This window comes from Sarcophilus harrisii, chromosome 3 (genome assembly GCF_902635505.1).
Source record: "Sarcophilus harrisii chromosome 3, mSarHar1.11, whole genome shotgun sequence".
NCBI lineage: Eukaryota > Metazoa > Chordata > Mammalia > Dasyuromorphia > Dasyuridae > Sarcophilus > Sarcophilus harrisii.
Genome location: NC_045428.1, coordinates 573,565,663 through 573,593,071, shown reverse-complemented (window position 1 = coordinate 573,593,071; position 27,409 = coordinate 573,565,663). Strand labels below are relative to the sequence as shown.

The window sequence follows — 27,409 nt, the reverse complement described above, 5'->3', positions numbered from 1 at the left end:
TCAACTTACTTGCTATGTGCCCAACTGCTTCATATGTCTCACTTCTATAGATCCTTATTAGTTTTTTCCAATTAAGAATATCTAAAATACTTCACATTAATGTCAAGAAATCCTTATATTTGTGCAATATTAGACAGTTCATAAAACTTCCATACATTTCTTCTTTATGTGAACTCTTCCTTTTCTTTTTCTTTCTTTCTTTCTTTCTTTTTGGCCAGGCAGTTGGGGTTAAGTGGCTTGCTTGTCCAGTCACACAGCTAGTAAGTATTGTGTCTGAGGCTGGATTTGAACTCAGGTCCTCCTGACTTAAGGGCTGGGGCTCTATCCACTGCACCACCTAACTGCCTGAACCCTTCCTTTTCTATTCCACAAATGATTATTCCTGATTTTGCAGTCTGAAAATGGATTCATAGAAATTGAGCAGTTTGTCTAAAGTCATCTACATAGATAGAGAGAGCTGATAATGGAATAAAGACTAGAAATCAACTTGATGTCTTTCAACTATTCAAAATTTGTTAATCTTAAAATAATCTCCATGAAGGTGATATGGTAAATATATTAGGTTTTAGATATTTTAGCATTAGGATCCAGTGTTATAAATATGTATTATATCTAGATAAGAAACAAAGAGAATTAACTTTTCAGAAGTCAAAATTGAAAAACTGTTAAAATGCCAAAAATAAATAATCAACTACCTAAGACACTGTGGGAGATATAAAAGTAACACAAGAACTATGCACTAGTTTTAGTTTTCATTGAGTAAATATGACTTATGTTCAGGGAAACTACTAAAGGAATGTAAAAGATAGTTTAGAGACCAAACCTCAGACTCTAGAAGACCAGTCTTATTTGTAACACTTACAAGCTGTTAAGCGTTGGTGGTGGTACAATGGAAACCACACAGACTCTGAAGTCAAAAGACTTGGGTTCAGATTATGACTCTGTCACGTGATACCTGGATGAACAAGTTACTTAACTTGAACAAGTTACTTAAACTTCCTAGGCTTCATATTCCGTATTTGTAAAATGAAAGGATTGAATTAGATGATCCCTTCCAACTCTAGATCTATAATTCTATTCAATCTTTCAGTGCTATAGGCAACTTTCCTAGATTCTGAGTTGTAGAAGAGAGATAGACCTACACTGGTAGAGGAAGTTGCCTTTATTGAGAATTAGTTCATAGTTGCATTAACTAGAGGTATGCACTCACATCCCTAAATTTCTTTTAAATAATATTTTGGGCCAGATAGGTAAGATTGGACTGCTTAATTCTCTTATGGACCAAAGAGTATATTTTCCCCTTTGTTGTTTATTTCAAGTCTTATTTTAAAAAATTTTATATATAAGATATATATTTATTTATATATGTTCCATGATCATTATAAACATTTTTTAAAATAAGACTTGAAATATATAGGCACATATACACATACATATACACATTTTTTTAAACCAGCTTTGAAAACATTACAAAAATCCTACTTGAATGCTTCATTGTAGAATGGAGGTAATCTGTTTCTCAAAATCCATGCTAGTGAAACACAAATTCTGGCAGGTTGTATTTATCTGAAAATATTTCAGAAAATGGCTCCAAAGAAGGGGCTATATATTTCTTGCCCAGTGACCAAGTTGAGGTAAATTTATGGAAGTTCATTGCCAGATTGGTTGACTGGAGAACTCTTTGATACTAGTGATTCTCAAAGGGTTTCTATCCATTACACTCTCCATAGTAATCATTCTCAATCTTCTCTTGAAGTCTTTTTTATTAGCACCTCCATTCTCTGGTAGATTGCCTCCATAATTATCCCTCCATTTCTCTCTAATTTTTGACTTTTCCCCATTCCTGCTACATACAAAGTACTACGTAAGAGCTCAGGTTTTGGAGTCAGGAATATATGTGTTCAATTGTTCACAGTAATAAGATTATGTGATGATCAACTGTGATGGGATTGGTTCTTTTCAACAATGAGGTCGTTCAAAGCAGTTCCAAAAGATTTGTGATGGAAAGAGCCATCCACATCTAGAGAGAGAACTATGAGGATTGAATGTGGATCAAAGCATAGTTTTTCCACCTTTAAAAAATTGTTTTATGTTTACCTTTTTTTCTTTCTTTTCCCCCCTTTTGATGTTTTTTTTTTTTTTGAGCAGCATGCTGAATATGTAAATATGTTTAGAAGAATTGCACATTGTTATTGTTGTTTTTTGAAGTTATTGGGGTTAAGTGACTTCCCCAGGGTCTCACAGCTAATAGGTGTTAAGTGTCCGAAGTCTGATTTGAACTCAGGTTCTCCTGACTCAGGGCTGGTGCTGTATTCACTGCATCATCTAGCTGCCCCAGAATTGCACATTTTTAACCTATATTGGATTGCTTGCTATGTTGGGGAGGGGGAAAAAGGGAGAGGGAGGGAGAAAAATTTGGAACTTGAGGTTTTGCAAAGTTGAATGTTGAAATTTATCTTTGCATGTATTTTGAAAAATAAAATACTATTGAAAATTTTTAAAAATATATTTATGTTCAAATCCCAGATCAGACACAAACTAGCTAGGTGACCCTAGGCACATAATTTAACTTGTTTGTGCCTTAGTTTCCTCAACTGTAAAATGGAGATCATAATAGCACCTATCTCACAGAGTGGTAAGAGATAAAATTAAGATTACATAAGTATAGTACTTTGTAAACTTCAAAATGCTACATAAGTGCTATTATAATTTTTAAAAAAATGTTTATTTATGCTTATGACTGATAATGTGGCTTCAGGCCTAATTGCCAAACTGAAAGTACTCCATCAAGTTACCAACAATCAATTCTGAGGGTGTCTTTTCTCTTTTATTGATTTCTGTGAAGACGACTCGGGACACTGTTGACCACTGTCTCCTGAATACTTTGTACTCTTTGGTGTTTTCTTGGCTTGGCCAATATGATACTTTAAGGTGGAATTTTGTCAGGAATCAAAGTTTACTGACCTGGAGTTTGAAAACTACTATTTTTCCCTTTTAAAAAACTGAGACATTTGCCCTGTTTTCTTGTCTCTCGAGTCTTTTAAATCATACTGCCTGTAACTCCATCAGCACATCTTCCAGTTCTTTTGGTACCCTGGAAATGTAGGTCATCTCTGACATGAATAGGATTCATCAGGAGCAGTGAAGTGTTCTCTCACTTATCTTATCTGCTTACTTATTTTGACCATTAATTTCTTATTACTTATTTTCATTCTGTCCAAAAGCCATCTTCCTTGACCTAAGAACCTAAATAAGAATTGAGTACTTCTACATTCTCTCTGTCTTCTGTCATCATTATTTCATCCAATTTCAGCAGTGATTCTACCCCTTTCAAATACTCTTCTTTGTTCCTTAAACAAAAACAAAAACAAAAACAGCCAAACCCCTACTTACTATCTTTAGTTTTCTCTTTTTTATAATAGTTTTTTATTTTAAAAAATACATGCAAAGATAGTTTTCAACATTCACCCTTGAAAACCCTTGTGTTCCATATTTTCCTTCCTCCCTCTCTCCCCTTCCATTCTTTTCCCCACCTCCCCCTTCCCCCAGACAGCAAGTAATCCAATATAAGTTAAACATGTAGAATTCTTCTAAACATATTTCCACAATTATCATGCTCAAGATCAGATCAAAAAGAGGGAAAAAATTAGAGGAAAAAAAACCAAGTAATTCTAGCATTCCTCATAGCTTTATCTCTTGTGCTTATTCATATAAGACCCCTCATAGTTCATATTTATCCTTTATGGCTTGATCCTATCTCCATCTTCTTTTTAAAAATGATACACACACAAAACACATATATACATATTTTCAGTCAGTAAAAATTATTCTTTTCTCCCTTTCCTCTATCCTTCCCAGTTGAAAAAGACAAAAACCAAACCCTTGTGACAAATATATATGTCAAAGAAAACAGATTTCTGCATTTACTTGTCAAAAATATATATATATTGCTCTCTACATTTAATCTTTCACTTCTTTTTCAGGACGTGGATAGTATGTTTCATCATTAGTCCTTTAAAATCATAATTGTCCTAGATAAATCCAAGTTCCAAAGCTTTCAGTGTTTTTGCCACATTGTCATTCTATAAATATTTCTCCTGGTTCTGTTCATCTCTCTCTGAATCAGTTCATACAGGTCTTCCAGGTTTTTCTGAAACCATTCTGTTTATTTTTAATAGCTCAAAAGTATTCTGTTGCATCTATGTACCATAATTATTAGTTTAGCTATTCCCAATTGATAGATACCCCATCAGATTCCAATTTTTTTGCCATCTGGAAGAGAACTTGAAATATTTTGTACACCCATTGTTAAAATTTGTTCTTCTGAGGACTAATTCTTCCCTTAATCTATTCTCTTCTTCCTATTTCCTCCTATTTCTCTAGTGCAGTCTTTTCTTGCACCAGAGGGGCTCCTCAGGCATGCTCCTGGTCAGAATCCACCCCCAGTATCTACGCATTCTTTCTCTGTCTCATACTGATCAAGATTGGAAAAATTTCTCATTTTGACTTAGAAAAAATTTCCTTTTAGGGATTTGGTTATATGTCTGTTTTTTTGGAAGAATTTGGAGGAGGGAGGAGAATTTGGAGGAGTGTATTTTACTGCTTCCTGCTTCTCTGATATTTTGGCTCCATCTCCCTGCTGCCGTGTTCTGTACATTTCTTTTAAAATTCAAGTTGGTCAGTGATTTCCATATATATCCAAATTAGTTTTTTTCCCCCTTCTCACTGGACTTATTTCTCTTTGTTTCTTCGGGTTTTGTTCTAGAATGCTTGCCATCTCTTATGAACTTAGATCCCCTGCAGAATTTTACTTCATGAGAGTAAACATCTTTCTTCTCAATCCTTTGAAATCTGTTCTGAAATCTAGAGTGCATGTGAGACGAAGTTAACTTATCTTTTTATCACAAATCATAAAATTAAGTGGTCACTTCTCCCAGGTTTCCATTATTTATATTTTAGAAAGTTACTCTTCTCTGTTGATGTTTAGCATCAGGTTTAGAATAGTTGGTGATTCAAATCATTAAAAATTAATTAAGCATCCACTGTGTGCCAGGCACTGTGCTAATGGCTAGGGATACAAAGACCTCATAGCATAAATAACTATGCACAAACCAGCTATGGACAGAATAAATTGAGATGACAGTAATCACATAGACTAATAATAAATAATGACTTAACACATATGACTACTCACTATGTGTCAGGCACTGTACTAAAGGCTTTCCAGTTTTCTCATTTGATTCTCAACTTTGGGAGATATGGATACTATTATTACCCCTATTTTACAGATGGGGGAACTGAGGCAGACATGTTAAATGTCTCACCCAGGATTAAAGCTTTTGTAAAATTATTTGAAGCTGGATTTGACCTCTCAGGTTTCCTTGACTCTGTATACTAGAGCTCAATCTACTTATTCACTAGTTGCAAAAAGAATTAGAAAGCTCCCTTTAAAAGATGGGATTTTTCCTGGGAATTGAAAGAACTCATTGAGAAGACAAGGGAGAGCATTCCAGGCCTGGGGGACATCCAGAGATATATGGAGTTGAAGTATCTTGTGTAAGGAACAATAATTCAGTGTCACTGACTCAGAGTGTGAGAAAGAAGGGTGCAGGGGAGAGGGGGCTAAATTGTAAAAAGACTAGAAAGGTAGGGGTAGCAAGCAGTTCCACTTATTGTTTTCTTTATCTTCTGTACTCATAATACCTTCTTTGCTTTTTACAGAGAAAAAATTCCATCAGTTGGCCAAATCATTTAATACTTTTATTACTATCATGTTGAGCCTCTCTGCCAAGTTCATTCTCTGGTTCTCTTAATTCCTTATCTATTTCCTCTAATTGTCCAGGAGCTCTATAGTATAGTCAGTTTATTTCTGCCTTTATTGATTATCAGTTTTTTGTTGCTGGATTTCTTCACATGACTATATCTTCTTAGTATGCAATGTTGAATATGTTTACCTCTTTTAACCCCCTTATCTTTTCTTACTGATCCTGTTTCTTCTAAATAAGGTATCTACTTCCAGAGTCATGTTTCACATATGAGTCTCACCCTAAAAATGTTAATGACATCCATAAAGTCAAATTTGCTTTCTCACATTTACATTTCAGTTTTACTTTGCTCATTAATTACAAAATCTGAAGATTTTTGAAAAAATGATCTGCTTAAAATGTGACATGTAGCTAGGAGGTACAGTGGATAGCTTGTGGACTTGGAGTTCAGATAGGACATTGGACAATTTTTAGCTATGTGATCCTGGTTAAGTCCTTCAATCTCTCTGTGCCTCAGTTATTTAATCCATATGATGGGATAATAATAGCACCTGCCTCACAAGGGCCTTATGAAGTTCCTCAACTACCTCACTTCCCATGAATTATTACTCCTTCCCACCTCAGCCATACACAAAGATGATCATACACTTGATCTTGCCATCACTTATATCTTTGTGTTCAAGAATTCTGAATGCTCTCTTCTGATCACAACCCATTGGTTTTTCCCCTCTCTGCCTTCCCTTACAAAATCTTACTCTTTGTCCATACCATGACCTCTTGACCCCTAAATTCTTTCCTAGGCCATGTCCCATACATTAACCCCTCTCTTCTCTTTTCCCCAGTTTGACCTTGTGGTGAACCATTTCAACTCTATATTGTCCTCTTCTCTTGATTCCCTGCCCCTTTATCTTATCATTATTTATGTCCAGCCAAGCCTTAGCATTCCATCATTCTACTTGTACTCTTACACACATATAGCTGAATGAAGATGCATAAAATCATGCAACTGCTCTGCCTGGGTACTCTACAAATTTATTACACAAAATCACCTATGTCCTCCCTGCCATTAGCATCTCTATTTTATACCTCTCTTATTCCCTCTTTCAGAACTTTTCATCTCTCTTCAAACCTCCCATGATTCCTCTTCCCCTACTCTTTCAGTTCAGAACCCTGTCTCATATTTTACAGATAAAATTGATGTCTTTACCATGTGTTCCCTCCTCTCCCCTCTTTTTTATTTTCTGTCATTTGCATGCCTTCTATTTCCTTCTTCACCCCCATCTCACATGAAGTGACCTTACTCCACATCTAGGTTAATCTTTCTCTGTGTTTAAGTGATTCCAGTAAGTGCTTATTCTTTCATTAGATTACTCACTCTGTCATTCCCATTCTTTCATTTATCTTCAATTTTTCTTTCTCTTCTGGGGCATTTCCTTTTGCCTTCAAATATGCCCCCTACTGAAAAAACCCTCACTTGATACTTTTATCCCAGATATCATTGTCTATCTTTTTTGTCCTTTGTAATTAAACATCTTGAAAAGTCATCTACAATTAACTAGTGCCTACACTTTCATTCTCTTCTTCTTTTTTTATAATAACTTTTTATTTTCCAAATACATGCAATGATAGTTTTCAACATCCACCCTTGTAAAACCTTGTGTTCCAATTTTTTCTCCTTCCCTTCCCCCTACTTCCTTCTCTTAGCAGCAGGTAGTCCAGTATATATATGTTAAATATGTGCAATTCTTCTAAACATATTTCCACATTTATGCTGCAGCAAAAAAAAAAAAAAAAATTAGATCAAAAAGGAAAAAAAGTTTCACTCTCTTCTTAATCTCATTACAATTCAGGTTCCAACCAAATCATTGTATCACTATAACTGCTCTCTCCAAAGTTACAAATGATCTTTTAGTTGCCAAATCCAATGGTCTTTTTACTATTCCTTATTCTCCTTGACTTCACTAGTCTTTGACACTGTTGATCACTCTCTCCTCCTTGATATTCTCTTCTTTCTAGATTTTTGGGACACCACTCTCTCCTAGTTCTCCTCCTGCTCCTTCTCTGCCTTTTTCTCACTCCTTCTTTACATTATTTCTTCTAACTTTGGTGTCCTTCAGGGCTCTATCCTGGGTCCTCTTTTCCTTCTAAACTACTTAGTGTTCTCACCAGTTTGCATCCATTTAATTACTTTCTCTATGCTGATGGTTCTCAAATTTACCAATCCTTCCTTAACCTCTCTGCTGACTTTCAATTTTGCATCTCTAACTGCCTTCTCATCTTTAACTGCATCTTATACTGGATGTCTTGTAGACATGTTAATTTCAATATGTCCCAGTCTAAACTTATCTTCCCCCCAAGTCCTCTTCCTCTCATACTTTTTCTGTCAATGGCAGCACCATCCTCCCAGTTCCTTAGGTTCACAATCTAGATGTTATCTTTGACTCCTTTTTATATATATGCCAAGCCTGTTGATTTGACTTTTGCAGCATATTTTGAATAAATCTTTCCTTTGACACTGTCATTATTCTAGTGCAGGTCCTCATGTCATGCCTGAATTACTGTAAGAGTGTACTGCATAGCCACAAGTCTCTCCCCATTCCAATCTATTCTATATTCACAAAAGTGATTTTCTCAAAGTGCAGCTCTGATCCCCCACTTGTCAGCTCCCTTAATAAACCCTAGTGACTTACTTTTGCCTTCAGGTTCAAATACAAAATCCTCTAGTTGGCATTCAAAGTACTTCATAACCCAGCCCTCTCTTTCCACTTATCTTACATCTTATTCCCCAAAATGTACCCTTTGACCCAGTGACATTGGCCTCTTGGCTATTTCACAAACAAGATACTTGATCTCTTAGCTCCCGACATTTCTCTGGCTCTCCCCCAAATCTGGAACATTCTCCTTCATCTCTTTTTACTGACTTCCCTAGCTTCCTTTAATTCCCAAATAAAATATTATTCTCCTTTTTATAAACTTTCCCCAACCTTTCTTACTTTTAGTGTATTTCCCCTATTAATTTACTACTTAATCTGTATGTAGCATATTTGTTTGTATATATTTGTTTGCATATTGTCTTCCCCATTAGATTGTAAGCTCCTCCAGGACAGGTTCTACCTTTTGCCTTAAGTATTGCCAATACTTAACTTGTATCTGAACATAATAATATTTAATAAATGCTTATTGATTGATTTTTGAAGATCAAATAAGATAAAGCAGGTAAAGTACTTTATAAGTGGCAAATTTTGCATAAATTCCATTATTATATTGAATTATAAAATTATATTGACGTTTCTAACAATTATTTAAAGCAAGAATATTCTTTCTACCTTGTCAAAAGCTTTTTCTAATTCTAAATACCTTTTGGGATTTTTTTTTTCTTAAAGGAAATTTGAACATAACTTTGAAAGAAGACTTCTTTCTCAATATTTGAACTATATATATAACAAGGCCGTCAGAATGTCAGGGGCCTCAGTGAAAGTGGCTGTTCGGGTCAGGCCCTTCAATTCCCGGGAGACCAGCAAAGAATCCAAATGTATCATTCAGATGCAAGGCAACTCAACCAGTAAGTGCAACATTCGATTTTGTAATTATACAAATTGTATCTTCTCTCTACTTTTACAGCCTTTCCCTTCTAATACTTCTGCCTAGTATAGGTACTAGTATTCTCTCATTTTGAATATTCTTTTGAATTATCCAGGAGGGACAAGGAGACGCCCTGCAGCATTTAAATTACAATTTATATGATTATTTAGTTGAACTATTTTGAAAGGGCAGGTTGGAAAGTACTTGTCTATCTGGATTACCCTAGCCTAGCAAGGGTTATTAATAGGTTACTGAAGTTATAAAGCAGGGATGGTGTTTGAGTGCTGTGATTCATATCAGTTCACCAGACACTTAAACGAGTGCCTGTGCCAAATACTGTGTTGCATGCTGGGGTCACAAAAACCAAAGGAGAGCAAATTTGTGCCCCTAAGGAGCTCACTTTGTACTCTTGTGAGACTGACCCTTTGGAAGCTTCTAAGATACATATTTTGATTTCTCTGTACAAATCATTTTTCAGTTGCAGTTTCACATAGCTAATAGCCTTGGCAAAACTTTTATCAGCTTTCAAATAGCAAGGCTTAAATCTATGCTTATTTCTCCCCAGTAGTTTTATGAGTTCAACAGTTCAGTTCAACAAATTTTGAAATGCATCCAATGTATCTATAGGTCTGTATTTCCAGGGAGATAATGACATCTAGATAAGACTAATAAGGGCAAATGACAATTAAGTAATCACAATATGATATATGTGTTCATTAGAGAAATATAGTACTTCGTAATGTCTCATGGAGAAAAAGTCATATAGAGTTCTTATTTGTAATAGGCTGTTCATTCTCTTTTCATCTACTTGTTTCTAACGTATTATTTACAAACTGCTTAAGTCTCTTTTAAAAAATCCTCATTAGTTTCTTCCATTCCCACTAATTATCCTCCTGTAGAAAAGTGTCAAACATGTGGCCTGCAGGCACATGCCTGACCTGGTCAACAGATTAAAATGTAATTGAGAAATATTTAATAAAACAAATGTAATTGTCCTTCCCCCCCTTCCCCCAGATGGCAAGTTGACCAATATATGTTAAATATGTTAAAGTGTATGTTAAATACAATACATGTATACATGTCCATACAGTTATTTGCTGTACAAAAAGAATCAGACTTTGAAATAGTGTACAATTAACCCGTGAAGGAAATCAAAAATGCAGGTGGACAAAAATAGAGAGATTGGGAATTCTATGTAGTGGTTCATACTCATTTCTCAAAATTCTTTCCCTGGGTGTGGCTGGTTCAATTCATTACTGCTCTATTGGAACTGATTTGGTTCATCTCATTGTTGCAGAGAGCCACATCCGTCAGAATAGATCTTCATATAATCTTGTTGTTGCCATGTACAGTGTTCTCCTAATTCTTCTCATTGCACTTAGCATCAGTTCATGTAAATCTCTCCAGGTCTTTCTGAAATCATCCTGTTGGTTGTTTCTTACAGAACAACAATATTCCATAACATTCATATACCATAATTTAGTCAGCCATTCTCCAATTGATGGGCATCCATTCAAAAAACTAACCCTTTCTCCCTCCTCCCCCTCCTCTGGCTATGTTTGATATTGCTGATCACTGTCTTGTCTTGTTTTATGAGTCTGTTCTTCTTTGGTTCTCTTCCTACTTGTTTGACCGCTCCCCCGTTTTTGCTGGATCTTCATTCAGGTTCCCCTCCCCCAAAAATATGGGTGTCACCCCCTTTCCCACCCCATCTGTTTGTGTCTTCTTTTCTCTAGTTTCTCATTTGGCAACTTTATACACTCCCATGGATTCAGTTAATGCTATGTGGAAGATTCTCTTCTTTATCTTACTCCTGAGCTTAAGTCATATGTCACCAAGTACTCATTTTAAATTTCAAACTAGCTATCCCATAAAATTATCAGAATCTACATATCCAAAATAGACAGAACTCATCTCTCCCCACAAAACCTACCACACTTTTGAACTTCCCTATTAATTGTCCAGACCACTACCATTCTCCCATTCATTCAATTTTGGAACTTCGGAGTCATCTTCAACTTCTACCTTTTTATTCTTCCTTAAATCTCATGTTTGTATTTCTCTGTACTTTCTTAGTTGATAACCTTTAGTTTATTGAAACATTTGAGGCCATTCACTATGAGGGCCTTCTTTCCCCTTCTTTCTCATGTCACCTAGATGTCTTTTATTAATATCTTTTCTTTCACCCTTGCTTTACATCAAAATGTCACCCTTCTATCCAAGGCTATTAACTCCTCTACATAAACAAGTGATCTCATCATCCCCACTCTCATTTTTAAAAAATTTTTCAAAATACAAGCAAAGATAATTTTCATCATTTACCCTTGCAAAACATTGTGTTCCATATTTTTCTTCCTCCTTCCCTTCCACAAAATGTGGAATTCTTTTAAACATATTTTCATATTTATCATGCAGCATAAGAAAAATCAGATCAAGAAGGGAAAAAAAATGAGAGAAAAAAAGAACAAGCAAGCAAACAACAACAACAACAACAATAAAAATGGTGAAAATATTATGTTGTGATCCACATTCAGTCCCCACAGTCCTCTCAGTGGGTGTAGATGATGGCTCTCTCCATCACAAGTCCATTGAGACTGGTTCTGAATCACCTCATTGTTAAAAAGAACCAAGTTCATCACAATTGGTCTTCATATAATCTTCTTGTTACTCCCATTCATTTATTTGCAGTCTCTCCTGTCTGCCTCCCTATAACTTACAAACATTCCTATGGCTTCTCTATCCTCAAATAAAACTCCCTTGATTCATTCATCTCTGTCAACTATTGTCCCATATTTCTTTTTTGTGGCCAGACTCCTTGAGAAGGCCATCTACGTAAGTTTTTCCACTTCATCTTCTCTCACTCTGTTTTTAACTCTACAGCAGGGGAGTGAATATCTGGCTCATTGGCTCATAAGATCTGTCAAATTATTTGCTAAGGCAACTGCAGGTGATGATGAACTAAAAGCTAGGTACAACAACATTCTATTGCTTGAATTCTATATGTTGATAATTTTGCATGACCTGTAAATGATATTATAAGTATCCAAATGATCTTGGCAGAAAAGAGATTCCCCATTCCTTCTCTATAGTCTGGCTTTCTGTCTCATCATTCAGCTGAAACTGCTTTCTCCAAAGTTCTTGACCTCTTTCACATGCATTCCCTTGGCTCTATTCACGGAGCTACTGCCCTGGTTCAAGACTCTTCTCCTGGACTACTCCAGTAGCCTTCTCATTGGATTCTCAACCTTAAGTTCTCATTCTTGTAATCTGCCCTCTCCGTAAATACAAAGTGCAGTTCTCCTCATTAAACTGTGTAGGATCAAACAAAAAATTTACAGTTTATCATTGAAAGCTCTCAACTTGGCTTCTTCTGATTTTTTGGAATCACTTTCTTCCATGTCTTCACTGGTAGTCTACTGATTCTTTCTCATACATTCCTGCCCCCCCCCCCAAAAAAAAAAATTCATAGGAACAATTTTTTTTTAAAAAAAAGACTTTAAAAATTAAATAAGAGGTATTGGGGTAGGTAGGTGACACAGTGGATAGAGCACCAGCCTTGAAATCAGGAGGACCTGAGTTCAAATCTGGTCTCAGACACTTAACACTTCCTAGCTGTGTGACCCTGGGTTAAGTGACTTCACTTAACCCCAATTGCCTCAGCAAAACAAACAAATAAATAAATAAGAGGTATTGAGGAAAAATTAAAAAAAGAAATAAGAGAAATCAAAAAACCACAATAAAATTATGAAAAGAAAGTCAGCCAAATGGAAAAAGGAGATCCAGAAGCTTAAGGAAGAAAAACTCCTTGAAAATTCAAATGGGAAAGGGAAGCCAGTGAAATTATGGGAGATCAAGAAATAACAAAGTGAAATAAAAAGAATGAAAAAAATAGGAGAGAATGTGAAACATCTCATAAGACAAACAATTGATCTAGAGAAGAGATCCAGAAGAGAAAATGTAAGAATAAGCAGGTTACCTGAAAGTTACTATCAGAAAAAGAATCTTGATACAACAGTACAAGAAATAGTTAAAGAAAATTGTTCTCAGGTATTAGAATAAGAGGAGAAAGTAGAAATGGGCGGGGGGGGGGGGGAGGAATTTGCCTATTACTACCTGTAGGAAAAAAATCTACAGGAATATCAGTCAAATGCCAAAAACAATTCAGATGTGGTACAACCACAATTAGAATCACATAAGACCTAGCAGTGGCTACATTAAAAGACTGCAAATCTTGGAACATTGTATATCGAAGAGCAAAAGAACTCATGTTGTGTCCAAAAAATATCATACCCAGCAAAGTTAAGCATAATTCTTAACCCTCCCCAAAAAAAGAATATTCAATGAATTGCAAAATGTTTGTATTTTGTTGCAAAAAGACCTGAACTTGATAGAAAATTTGACATACAAAATCCAAGAGAAATAGATGATAAACATCAAAAATTAATTAATTACAAGAAATTTAAGGAAAAATGTTTACTTCTTATATGTGGAAATGTAAATTGTCTGAGATTGTCATTAATAATTGAGTAGTATGAAAGAAAGATGGGGTAGAGCTGAGTATGATTCTAAAAAGTAAAACCGTAGGAAAAGGTAAAGAGTAATTATCTCATACAAATAAAATGAGAGAGAACTGATACAAAAGGAATTAGATGGAAGAGGAGAGCTGGTAATTCTGGAATCCTACTCATTGGGAATGGATTAAAGAGGGAACAACCTCTTTCTCTCTTTGTCTCTCCCTCTCTCTCTCTCTCTCTCTGTCTGTCTGTCTGTCTCTCTCTCTATATATATATGTGTGTGTGTATGTGTGTGTGTGTGTGTGTGTGATACCATACATATACTTAGAAGGATATAAAAGTCTTCTAAATTCAGTAATAAATAAGAGGGTAAGAGGATAGAGAATGGGGAGAGGATAAAATAGAGATTTTTCTTTCTTTTTTCTTTTTTTTTTTTAATTATAGCTTTTTATTTTCAAAACACATGCATGGATAATTTTTCAATATTGACCCTTGCAAAACCTTATGTTCCAAATTTTCCTCCCCTTCCCCTTACTCCCTCCCCTAAATAGCAAGTAATTCAATATGTTAAACATGTTAAAATATAATTAAATCCAATATATGTATAATATTTATACAATTATCATGCTGCACAAGAAAAATCAGATCCAAAAGGGAAAAAATTAGAAAGAAACAGAATGCAAACAAACAACAAAAAGAGTGAAAATGCTCTGTTGTGATTCACACTCAGTTCCCCTAATCCTCTCTTTGGGTGCAGATAGCTCTCTTCATCACAAGACCATTGGAACTGGTCTGAATCATCTCATTGTTGAAGAGAGCCATGTCCATTAGAATTGATCATTGTACAATCTTGTTGCTGTGTACCATGATTTCTTGGTTCTGCTCACTTCACTTAGCATCAGTTCATATAAATCTCTCCAGGCTTCTCTGAAATCATTCTACATATTATTTCTTACAGAAGAATAATATTTCATAACATTCATAAACCATAACTTATTCAGCCATTCTCCAGCTGTTGGGCATTCACTCAGTTTCCAGTTTCTTGCCACTACAAAAAGGGCTGCCATAAACATTTTTGCACATGTAGGTAACTTTCCCTTCTTTAAGATCTCTTTGGGATATAAGCCCAGTAGAAACACTGCTGAATCAAAAGGTATGCACATTTTGATAGCCCATTTGGCATAGTTCCAAATTGCTCTCCAGAATGTTTGGATCAGTTCACAACTCTAAGGTAGAGATTTTTAGAGGGAACCCTGTTCAGATCAGATCAAGATTAGAAAAAGAACACCATATATATTTGGAAGGGAATAAAAGTCTTCTAAATTTATGCAGAAATAACAGATGAGAGAATAGGATAAGGAATATAGAAGGGTGGGTAGGTGAATGGAAATGAGGTAAAGAGGAAACAACATATATATATATATATATATATATATATATAGTCTTCTAAATTAAGACAGAAACAAGAGAGCAAGGGGGATTGGGTGAAGGGAGAGGATAAGGGAGGGAGTGTTGGAGGAATTACAAGTTAAGTATTAGAAAAAGAAAGGTGGGGATAGAAATAAAGTAGAGAAGTCAAGGATAGCAATGAGGTAAAAGAAGATTGGCTGCTATCACCATTAGTTTTTAATATTGTATTAGAAATGTTAGCTTTAGCAATGAGAAGAAAAAGGAATTAGAGTAGGTAATGAGGAAACAAAATTATCACTCTTTGCCGATGACATGGTGGTATATCCCCAAAATACTAGAGAATCAACTAAAGTATTAGAAATCATTAACAACTTTATAGCAAAATTATAGGACATATAAACCAACATAAATCATCAGCATCTCTATATGTTATTGACAAAATCCATCAATAAGAGATAGAAAGAGAAATCCCATTTAAAATAATCGTAGATAACATAAGATATTTGCCAAGGCAAAGCCAGGAACTATATGAACACAATTAGAAAACACTTTTCACCAAATCAAGTTAGATTTAAACAACGGGAAGAATATCAAGTGCTCATGGGTAGGTTGCGCTAATATAACAAAAGTGACAATTCTACCTAAAATAATCTACTAATTCAGTGCCACACTAATCAAACTACCAAGAAATTATAAAATTAGAAAAAATAATAACAAAATTCATCTGGAAGAATTTCAAGGGAATTAATTAAAAAAAAAACACAAAGGAAGGTGTTTTAGCTGTATCAGACCTAAAACTATATTATAAAGAGGGATAGTAATAAGATAAGAAGCACAGTGAGGAAAATGGGAAGGAGAAAAATACACAACAAATAATTATAACTTATGAATTGGATGAATTCACCCATAAAATAGAAACAGTAAGTTAAAAACTTGAATTCAGCAATGTGTTGCTTTCATGAATGTCATAAAAAATTAGAGATACATACAAACACAGAATAAAAATCATGAATAGAATTTGTTATGTAAAAAAGCAGGGATGGTAATTGATTTCAGATTAAGTTAGAACTAAAACTGATTTTTTAAAATAGGATTGGCCCCTTTCTTTTTAAGAACTAAAATAGATTTAATCAAAAGAGAGAAAATATACTACATGTCACCCATATTAGTCAGTATTGTTTTAGACTACTTAAAAATAACTAGACAGTATAAGGTTGGAATATTGTGCTAATCTAGAAAATGATGAATTGGTGGATTTAGAAAATATGAAAAGATTTAGACTTATAAAGGAAGATACTACCTACTTTCAGAAAAGCAGAGAACATGTGGAAATAAGTATAGTATTGTCTTAAATATATGTATAAAAATGTACATGTGTACATATATGTGTGATTATAAATATGTGTGTGTACACATGCACGTATGTGCTTTTGTGTCTGTATCCATGTTTACTTGTAGCCTTCTTGGGGTGGAAAGCAAGGATGGAGAGGAAAAAAAAGTAAGTTCAGAGCAGAGAACAAAAGAAAACCTGCAAGAAAGTAAAGAAAAGATGGACAGTTCTGAACACATGTGTAGTATTTATTATATATATAGGCTTTTTTGAAATAGAAGTGTATTGTTTTATGTTTTGAATCCTCTTAATTTTTCTTTTCTTATTTTGTATTTAAGTTTAAAATACATTTAAAAAAAACACAATTGTTTCTTCATATTCTTTGATCTTTTTTCTATAGGAATGACTTCTATGGAAATGACCCTTTTCTAGGATCAATTGCTAGAATTTGGATGAAAGCATATTTTTAACCCAAGTTAAAAAAAATTCTCCTGGAATGTTCAGCATGCAAATTGGTCCTTATTAAAGTTGAGAATCCAAAGAATACTATTTAATAAGGGTTTTATTATTAATTATTACAATAAATGGAAAGTTAATTGTCTCTATAGAGAATGTCAACAAAGAAAGTAAATTCAGTCTTGATCATTTGGATCCTTTTTCTGAGCTGAAATTTGAACTCACTTTCTGATAGTCATAAGCTGTAAAAATGACAGGTGTTACATTTTCAAGTAACTAACAGATAATTCTTCATTAGTTTTATATTCTGTTTCTGCTTTATTTGAATTAACATGAAATCTTATGAGTCACTGCCCAAAGCATAACTATTGACATTGTTTTCTTCTATGTTCCTCCCACTTCCATTTCTTCTCCTTCCCCTAATAATAGCATGTTTGAGAGAACCTTGGCTAACTTCTTCAAAAGAGCTGTTGATTCCAGATGTATCCTGTTGGGCCTTTTGCTCATAATTTTCACTTAACTATTTATTCTATCCTCTTCACATTTGAAAACCATGTTTCTTTTTTGAAGGTGGAAACCAAATAAGAATTGTGATTCAACCTTCTGTATTTTTAGTGTTTGTATAATCCTCCTCAAACAGCAGGCCTAATTGTCTTGCTCTTCTTGTCCTATGCATATCTTTAAAAATCCTTTTTTTTCCCTTTTCTCCAGCATTGATAGTTTACCTTTGAGACCTTTCCAGACCAATCTAATTAATTTTCTTATTTTCCTTGTCTCTGTTAAGTGGGATGATTATTTTACAATTTCTAGTTATTTGAATTCTTGGTTTCATATTTTAATTCTTCCTCTCCAGTGTGGTGAGGCAAAAAGAATGACAAATTTGGGAAATTGCAGGACTGGGGGTGGTGGTGGGTTCTGTTTCCTTTTATAAAACTCTGTGATTTTGGGTAAATCTCTGGTTCTCAGTTTCTTCATTTGTAAAATGAAGGGTTTAGATTTGATGACTCCTAAGGTCCCTTCTAGTTCTAGATGTTATTTTATGATCATTTAAATTATGACTTTTTAAACTTTTTCCTCTGGTGATCTCTTTTTGCCTGAGGAATTTTTACATGACCTCAGGTATAAAATAGACATATACATCAAAAATTTATTGAAAAAAATCATTAAAAATTTATTTTAAAACAATTCTTTGGTATAAATATAGTTTTACTATTAAAGATGAAAGTAAATTTGCATACTAATGAAATGGATGTGCTTGTTTATTTCTACATAAGGAATTAAATCTTGGCAGATATTTGATATCTTTTGCTGTTGCCAAATTTTTTTGATCTCCTCATGTTCAGTTATGCAACCCCATATGGGGTTATGAAGCACAGTTTTAAGAAGCTTTGGTTGAGATTCATCTTTCTTTTTAGTCCAAATTTAATTTTTTTTGTGCTTTCTTTTCTTTTGTTTTTAGAATTATTTTATTTAGAATTTAGTACTGGTTTGGTTTAGTTTGATTAAGTACTGAAAGTGACTTGAGATATCATACAGTCCAATGACCAGATTTTGCCAGTGAGTAATATATTTTCTAGATTTCGATTTCTTTTCACTACTTATATTTAGATATTCTGTCATAAGCATAAGATGGCTTAGATAGCAAATAAAATACGTCACTGTACTATTCCTTATAGTGTCAGGAGTATATAACTATTACCCTTAATTAAGGTGGCTTTCACTTAGATGCTAAACTCAACATATGAGCTTGATAACTTATTAGGAGATTTGCTATCCAGCACATTTAGTTGGAGAAAGTCCAAACATATAGGAAGAAGAAAGAGGATACCTTTATATTGGTGCTCTGTTCTAGTAGATTCCAGATAAATTAGCCAGATAAATTAATCTTGAATTAGTATTGTATGTGTTATAATTGAAATGTTTAAATTAATATAAATTCCTTGCCTTTAAAATTAGGGTACTGTACTCTCCAATTTTCTGGTTATTGAATTGGTGATTTAGCTCTCTGGATCTGTCTGTTCAGAATCAGATCCAGGCTGTTATTTCTCATCTCTCCTTTTCCCTAAGAACAAACCTATCTTAAATGGGACTTACTAGTCTTGAGTTCAACTGTGAATAATGAAATGGGTTTAGAGAGCTAGTTTTAAGATAGTCAAAAAAGTAGTTGTTGTTGACTTACCAGCTCCAGATAATGTCTAGTTGATTCTCATCTAAGAAAGTAGTTCTTTTGGGAAATGAGTGTGAACCACTACATAGAATTCCCAATCCCTCTATTTATGTCGCCTGCATTTTTGATTTCCTTCACAGGTTAATTGTACATTATTTCAAAGTCTGATTCTTCTTGTTCAGGAAAATTACTGTATGGACATGTATACATATATTGTATTTAACATATACTTTAACATATTTAACATGCATTGGTCTACCTGCCATCTGGGGGAGGGGGTAGGAGGAAGGAGGGGAAAAATTGACACAAAAGGTTTTGCAATTGTCAATGCTAAAAAATTACCCATGCATATATCTCGTAAATAAAAAGCTATTTAAAAAAAAAGTAGTTCTTTACTGAAGTGAAGGAATCAAGTAAAAAAGGTAGAAATTTGTAGGAATTCTATACCCTTGTTCAGTTATCTGATTCTTTATGACTACATTTGGAGTTTTCTTGACAAAGATACCAAAATATTTGTCATTTCTTTCTCCAACTCATTTTACAGATGTATAAAATAAAGCAAAGAAAGTTAGAAGACCTGACCAGGGTCACATAGTAAGTTCCTGGGGCCAAATTTGAACTCAGAAAGATATTTTCCTGACTCCAAGCTTGACATTCTATCCTCTGTGCCACCTAGCTATCCCTTCATACCCTTAGAGTGATTTTAATTATTTGTTGCCCAAGACAGAAGATTTATTCCCCCCTCAAAATAAAAAAAAAATGACATCTTCATTAAATGAACAGAACATCGCACAGAGTTCATGGGGAAAAGTTACTGAAAAGAATATATAAATGTCTAAAGAGAATAAGACATTGGGGGTAAGAGGAAGAAGTATATTTAAGAACATTTAATCTTGATAGGTATAATTTCTAGTCAAATGAGAGTTTTAAATTTTTTGAATTTCTTTACATATATATATATATATATATATATATGCTTTTATCAGTTGTGCTAAAAAAGTTGCTAAACATTCTGACTTGCATAATTTCTGAGTTGTTACTAGTTTTGCCACTGAATGACTTAAATATTGGTCAACACTTTGGATATCAGAGATTTCTTCATAACATAGACAAGTTATCTAAAAATTTCAGTAATTTTAAAATGTTTTGCAAAATAATTAAATTCTGTCTTTTCCCCAACCTGTTTAGGGTTTGGCTCTCTAGATATAGAGGAATTTTGGATATTTAGGAGAGAGAAAAATTTCTTTTAGAACAAACAGGTCTAATCAAAATGTTTTTATTTTTTCTTTTGTTATCTTTATTAAAGCTTCTGTTTATTTATTTATTTTATTAGTTTTCAAAAAAATTTAACATTTGATTTTTCTAAATTTCTGGCCGTATGTCCAATTTAATGATTTATTCTTTCTTTAGTTGATGAAAATATTTAAAGAATTTTTTTTCCTGCTCTAGCTACATCTCATAAATGTTTCCTTATATTTTGCCATTTTCTTTGATGAAATTTTCTGTTGTTTCTATAATTTTATTCTTTGACCCACTAATTCTGTAGGATTAATTTATTTAATGCCCAATTATGTTTTTTCGAAATCCCTTTATGAAATGTAGTTTTAATTGCATTGTGTAATCAGGTCTTCAGTTTCTTTTTTTCTTGCTGTTATATTTGTCTAGATCTGAAAGGAGTACATTGAAGCATCCCACTATTATAATTTTACTATCTTATTTCTTCCTGTAGCTAAATTAACTTTTTAAATAGTATTTTAAACAGTGCTTTGCTTTTTCTTGTACATATATTAAATACATTATTAATTCACTATTTGTGGTGCCTTAAATATAATGTGGTTTCCCTACCTATCTCATCTACTCTGAGGCTCTTTTCTGTCTTTTTAGCAGAGTTCATCCCATTCATATGCATAATATGATTGTTAACTGTGTATTCACCTCCATCCTATCCTCTTGTGCTTTTCCTTTCTTAGTCCCTACTCACTCTTTACAAAGTAGAAAGCATTAAAAAAGGAGTTTGTCGAGATCAATACATTGCTTGATCTGTTTTTACTTCATTGCTCCTTTTCTTTTTCCCTTGTCTTATCCCCAGTTCCCTAGAGATGTTCTCTCTCCCTTTATCCCTCTCTTTCTCCTTCCCTCTCTTCCTCCATCTCTCCTCCTTCTCCTTCCTCTTCCTTCTCCCCCTAATACTTGGTTTTGTTTAGTCCTAAACACCTTTTTCCCGTCTCTGATGACTTTCATGCTTTTTTATGTTACTCTGTGTTTGTGAGCATTATTACCTTTTTTTTCGTTCAGATAACAGTGATATTTGTGGAATATTCATTCTTTCTGTCCCTTCCTCCATGTTTATATACTCTTCATCTCATTCATTCTTATTATGTGAAATGGAATAGTGAGTTTTCTTCCTCTTTTTTTCCTCTCCAGTATAGGATCTAGCTTTCCCACTTGCTTTTTCTTTTTTGATTATGAAACAAAAGAAAAACATCCCCAGTTCCTCTGCCTATCTTATTTAACTTTTTAATCCTTTGAAGATCCTTCAAGATGTTTGGATTCTGAGAGGATACTTGTTTCTTGTCTTTTCCTGTTAGCATGTAAACAGTTTATCTTCACATATTCTCTTCCAGTTGATTAAAATGTGTGAGCCTTTCCATTTCTCCTAACTCCTCTGTTTCCATTTTCAGATCTTCTCAGTGAGTTCAAATGATTTATCAGTGAAGTGATTTTCAAGTTAGTGATAACTCCAAATTAGCAAACCAACAGAAACAAAGAAGTGTAGTTTTAGAGGGAAGTTTTAAATTCTGTTTTGTACAAAATAAGTTTGATGTGCCTATGGAATATCCAAGTAGAAATATCTAGGAGGTGTTGTTGATTTGGGACTAAAGTTTAAGAGAGTTGTGGTTATTTGAACACAACTAATAAAATTGAACTCAGGTGATCTGATGGGAGATCTGTATCCCCTAAATTCTGACCTTTTTTTATTAGAATGCTTGGAAATCCTCAGTTTCATTGAAGGTACATTCCCTCCACTCCTATAGTATTATACTTCTTTTTTTGCCAGTTAGGCTATTCTTGGTGATGAACCTTTCTTTATCTTTTGTCTTTTGGAATATTATATTTCAAACTTCTATTCTTTATGAGTGGCAGCTGCTACATCTTATGTATTTCTGGCTGTGGTTTCTTGAGCTTTCTTATTGGCTGCTTTAAATATTTTTTTCTTATATTTCTTACTTAGAAACTCTGGATTTTGATTATGACATTCCTGGAAGATTTCATTTTAACGGTTATTTCAAAAAATGGTGTATTTTTTTTGTTGATGTTGTTCTCTGGTTATAAGAAATATGAGCAGTTTTCTTGAAATATGTTGGTTAGGCTGCCTTTTTTTTTTAAATTTCTCTTTCAGGTAGTCCAGTGATTCTTAAATTTTCTCTCTTTAACCTATTTTCCAGGATCACGATTTTTAAAAAATCTTAATATATATATATATAAACTCTAGGTTAACCACTCTAGCCACTTCACTTCTCAAACTCCACCTCAATGCTAAAACTTACCAGCATTTTCTATTTGCCTTTTTTCTACAGTGTGGGTGACAGTTCTATAGGTTGTTGACTAACGATAAATGGAATAATGCTTTCTAAATGGTGGAAGGTCTTCAGGTAAATGGGTTTCCATTTTAAAAATATTTCCTAGTTATAAAACTACGTGCTTAGGAATTGAGAAAGTATATATTTTGAACCTTGAGTCCAACACAATTCCCATGTGTTAACTGCATTAAGATCTTGCTGCGTTGGCAGGAGGCCTGGGTTGCTTACAGAGATCATAGCTGATTGCAGATGGAATGCAGCTGAGTGTTCCTGCCATTAGGTTTCTTATGAAAAAGGAGATGAGGGTGAAGAGCTTTTTGGGAGAGGTGCCAAACGTCTGAAAACTGAGAAGTCTCAAAATTTCATCGAAGCACTTTCTGATCTCATAGGGAATATTTTCCATAACTGTGCTTGTGGCAAGGATAAATGTTACTGCTTTGACATTTGGGTACCAGACAGCATAAAAGTAGCTTTGTTTAATAATATCCCATTGTATCTTAAGTTTCTCCTTCTCAGGAAGTATTCCTAACGATCTGGTTATTTTTAAAAAGGAAATTGGGGCTAAGTTCTTGGCTTAAATTATAAGGGTAACAAATCCATAAGAAGTATTGCTTCAGTGATGCTAAGCAAGTCCCTTAACCTTTAAGTATCCTAGGAACTCTAAGATTATAAATTACAAACAAGGTGTTGAGCTCAGTTCCTTATCTGTAATGGATGAATCATAGTTTCCTGGAAAAAGATGAAATGTATAAAACTGATTTGAAATTATGTTAATTGAAATACATGCTCTCAGCATTTGCTTGTTTTGTGACATTTTGCTTTGTCTCTTCAACAAAGTTTTAGCTCTTTTTTCTTTTGATATTTATGTCCTTATATTTATCAGCTTGACTTGATCTTAACCAAATGGAGTTAGAATGATTTCTTATCTCTTGTTTATTGTTTATATTTTATGTTTATCTAAAAGCATTGGTTTTTAATTCACACCCATAAACTTCTCAGTTTTATTTTCAGACAATTGAATTGGAAAGAAGGTTGCAGGCCATAATGAAAACTGATGTGTATGTCTAGAGGAAATAATGTAGGTGGAAACTGAGAGGTTTTTGAAAAGAATAAATTTAACTCATAATGGGGAGTGGAAAGAAGAGTTAATAATACCTGAACTACCATTTTGGAGCTCTTAGTAGCTATTGAAAATTCCCTGGATTTGAAATAAATGCTAGAGAAGGGGAAGACTCCAATTTGTAAAACATTTATAGCTTGAGGGAGAGGGGTATGAATTGATTGAACTAGGAATTATAGAGGAAGATATGGGAGTGAGAGACTTATACAGACATGTAATTGGGAGATAGAAAATGATGTACTGTTGTTGCAGGTTACAGATATAATCCTTATTGACCTAGCTACAATGTCATGGGATTAGGAAGTGTAGGAAAGGAATTTCAATACAACAGACATTTTTTATTCAAGTTTACAAAGATCCATGATGTTTGAGTTTGGGTTAGAAGAGGATACTGGGAAAAATGAGGACATAAAGAATTGATCTTGATTGAGTCAGCAGAGGAGAAATAAGGGAGTAGAGGGTAAGGAGGACATGGTTAGAGAGATAGCTTTGATGCTCTACCCTTTTCCCTAGGACTCTGTGATAATGAGAAAAGATGATGAAAGTTGGAAAATTAAGCAAGAAAAAATGCTGAGAGCTGATGGGACAGTGTAGTGAGACAAAAGTGAAGCCTTTGAGTTATGCCCAAATGGTCTGGTGAAACACCCATAACAACTACCTTGGGCCACTCTCCCTGCTCCTTTGGGGCCACACTCTGTGTTTGTTTTCATTATTTCAGTGAAGGAAGTAGGATGAAGGACAAGATAACCTATTCTGTTCCCTACTCTTTTCATACTATTATTGTGGTCATTGTAAAAAAAATTTTTTTGTTTGTTTCTGCTTACTTCATTCAGCATCCATTTATTCAAGGCTTCCTGTGCTTTCATTTCCAGTCCTTTCTCCATGCTTTTCTTAACCAAAGAGCCATATAATAAAAAAAGAAAAAAGAAAAGCAGTTTAGTAAAACCAGCCAATAAATCAATCAAGTACAACATTTGTTGCAGTGTTCTAAAGCCATTAGTTTCAAATATCTGAAAAGGAAGGGTTCTTCTTACTATTCTCTTATCTCTTTGGGGACAACCTTAGTAATTATAATTATACAATGATTAGTTTTTTGGGGGGAGATTGATGTTCTTTTCTTTTACTTTATTGTCATTTAGCATTGTTTCTTGGTTCTATTTATTTCATTTATATCATTTTGTATAAATCTTCTCATGTTTTTCTAATTCTTCATATTTAGCATTTCTTATAATTCATTGTTTTCCCATTACATACATAACTGTAATTTATTTATTTACCAGTCAATCAATAAGCATTTATTAAGTTCCTACTACTATGTACCAGGTACTGTGTTAAGCATTAAGGACACAAATATTAAGAAGGAAGAAATTGGTGTTTTCAAAAAGTTTCCATACAGTTGGGAGAAATAGATATTTTTGTAAGGATATACAGAATATATATAAAGAGAATAACTACAAGATAGTCAAATACAAAGCAGAGTACTAGAAGTTGGGAAGAGTAGGAAGATTTCATGGAGAAGATTGAACTTCATCTTGAAGGAAGAAAGGGATTCTTTGGGGAGAAAGTGTGTTGCAGGTATGTGGGATAGCTACTGCAAAGACATGGAAATAAGTAGAACACTGAGAAACAGAGAGAAGACAAGTTTAATTGGATCATAGAGTGTAGCAGGGGGAATAACATGTAATTGATGCTCATTTCCCGGGTTTCCAATTCTTTGAGTTAAAAACTACCTGTAGTTAAGGTAGTTTTAAACCTCAGACACTTAACCCCAATTGTCTTTGTAAAAAATAAAGAATAAAAATTACCTTGTAGTTCTTTTGTACAACAACAAAAAAATCTGGTCATAAATATTTTGGTTTATTTTGTGTTTCTTTTTACTTTTGACTTATTTAGGTATATACCAATAGTAAAAATCTTTGGTTTCAAGGGTATGAACCTTACAGTCATTTTTGTAACATAATTCCACATTTCTTACCAAAGCAGCTGAATTAATTTGCAACTCCACAAACAGTGTATTTGTGTACCTGTCCTTTCACAGTTCCTCCTTCATTAGCCATTCCCATTTCTTTGCAATTTACAGTCTAAAGTTGTTTTGATTTTAATTTCTCTTTTAAAGCAGTCGTTCATATGACTGTTAATACTTTACTATTCTTCTTCTGAGAACTACTTATGTCCTTTGATTATTTAAAAAGAATGGCTTTTGGTTTTAAATATTTATATCAATATGCTATTTGTCTTGCACATGAGATTCTTGCCAAACATACCGATGATGAGATTTTTATGACATTTGACTGCTTTTCTTGTCTTAATTCCATTGATTTTTTTGGCAAGCATAGGATCTTTCCAGTTTTATGTAATCCATATTACCTGTTTTACCTTCAGTGATCATTTATTTTTGGTTAACAACTCTTCACCTAGACATGCCTGTAAAAGATACCTGATCTGATTTTCTTCTAATTTTTTTATTGGTCATTAGTATTCTGGTCATATATCCATATTGAACTTATAGTTAGTTCATCATATAAAATGTTGGTCTAAACCTAATTTTTGTTAAATTGTTTTTAATTTTCTATATTTTTGCCAAATAGAGAATTATTCATCAAGTGATTTAGATCATATGTTTATTAAACTCTCAGTTTATTGAATTCAGTTATTCCCTATTGGGCATTTCACTGATTTACTTTTATGACCTTGGGTGCTTGGAAAGTTATGTCATTTGACAAGTTATGTCAGTATGAACATTTTGGAAGGTGTGACCAAACTAGAAAAGCTTTGAGTAAACAGACTCAACAATGAACATTATCACCCAAGGAATAGTCACTAAAGAGAATCATCACCAAATTTGCCATACAATGGATTTTTCATATACAGCTATTAAGACTGTATATTAAAGCATAGATAGGTCTTTAAAAGGAAGTATCACACTAGTGAAGTGAAAGATCTTTGAAATATCATTAAGGCTGAAATACTGAAAGAACATATGCTTTTTAACAGATAACTCCTTAGGCAAAGTCCACTGGCATACAGTCTCCACAAACAGCAGCTGTGGAGATTATATTTATAGTAATTGGATCTGTAAGAAGCAGCTGAGGGTGATAGGCTTACCAGTAGCTCTGTGGAAAAAAAAAGCCCTTTATTTAGATATTATTCTGCAACTTTATTTTCATTCCTTCTGTAGTCACTTTAAAAAATTCTACAAAAGCACTACAGAAGGCCTAAATTGTTCTTTATTTATTCCTTGCACCAATTGTGTCAAAAACCATGAAGACAGAAGGGAGAATGAAGATCAGAGTAAAATTTGAAAATATTTAACCAAATTATTATAAAACATAAATAACATTATATTTTAAAACTTAAGTTCAGGGATCCTTATATGTGGATTAGTGGACACAAGTTTCTATTTGAGTTTGACTCCCTATTTTTTATACCCTTAAGATGTCTTAGTGTATCCTTTTACTCTTTGACATGTATTGGGTTTTTTTTT

General features: G+C 33.7%; 1 protein-coding gene across 11 annotated transcripts in view; it reads left to right on the top strand.

The window, feature by feature from the left end:
* KIF1B (kinesin family member 1B) overlaps nt 1-27,409 on the top strand; it is a 193,135-nt gene that overhangs the window by 10,815 nt on the left and 154,911 nt on the right. For 10 of the 11 annotated variants that reach the window (XM_031962888.1, XM_031962885.1, XM_031962881.1 and 7 more), the window contains exon 2: nt 9,149-9,327. In XM_031962888.1, the coding sequence (XP_031818748.1) occupies nt 9,222-9,327 (106 nt within the window). In that variant the 5' untranslated portion in view covers nt 9,149-9,221. Of the gene's footprint in view, nt 1-9,148; nt 9,328-27,409 lie in introns of those variants that run through there. The other variant, XM_031962879.1, reaches the window with a different exon arrangement.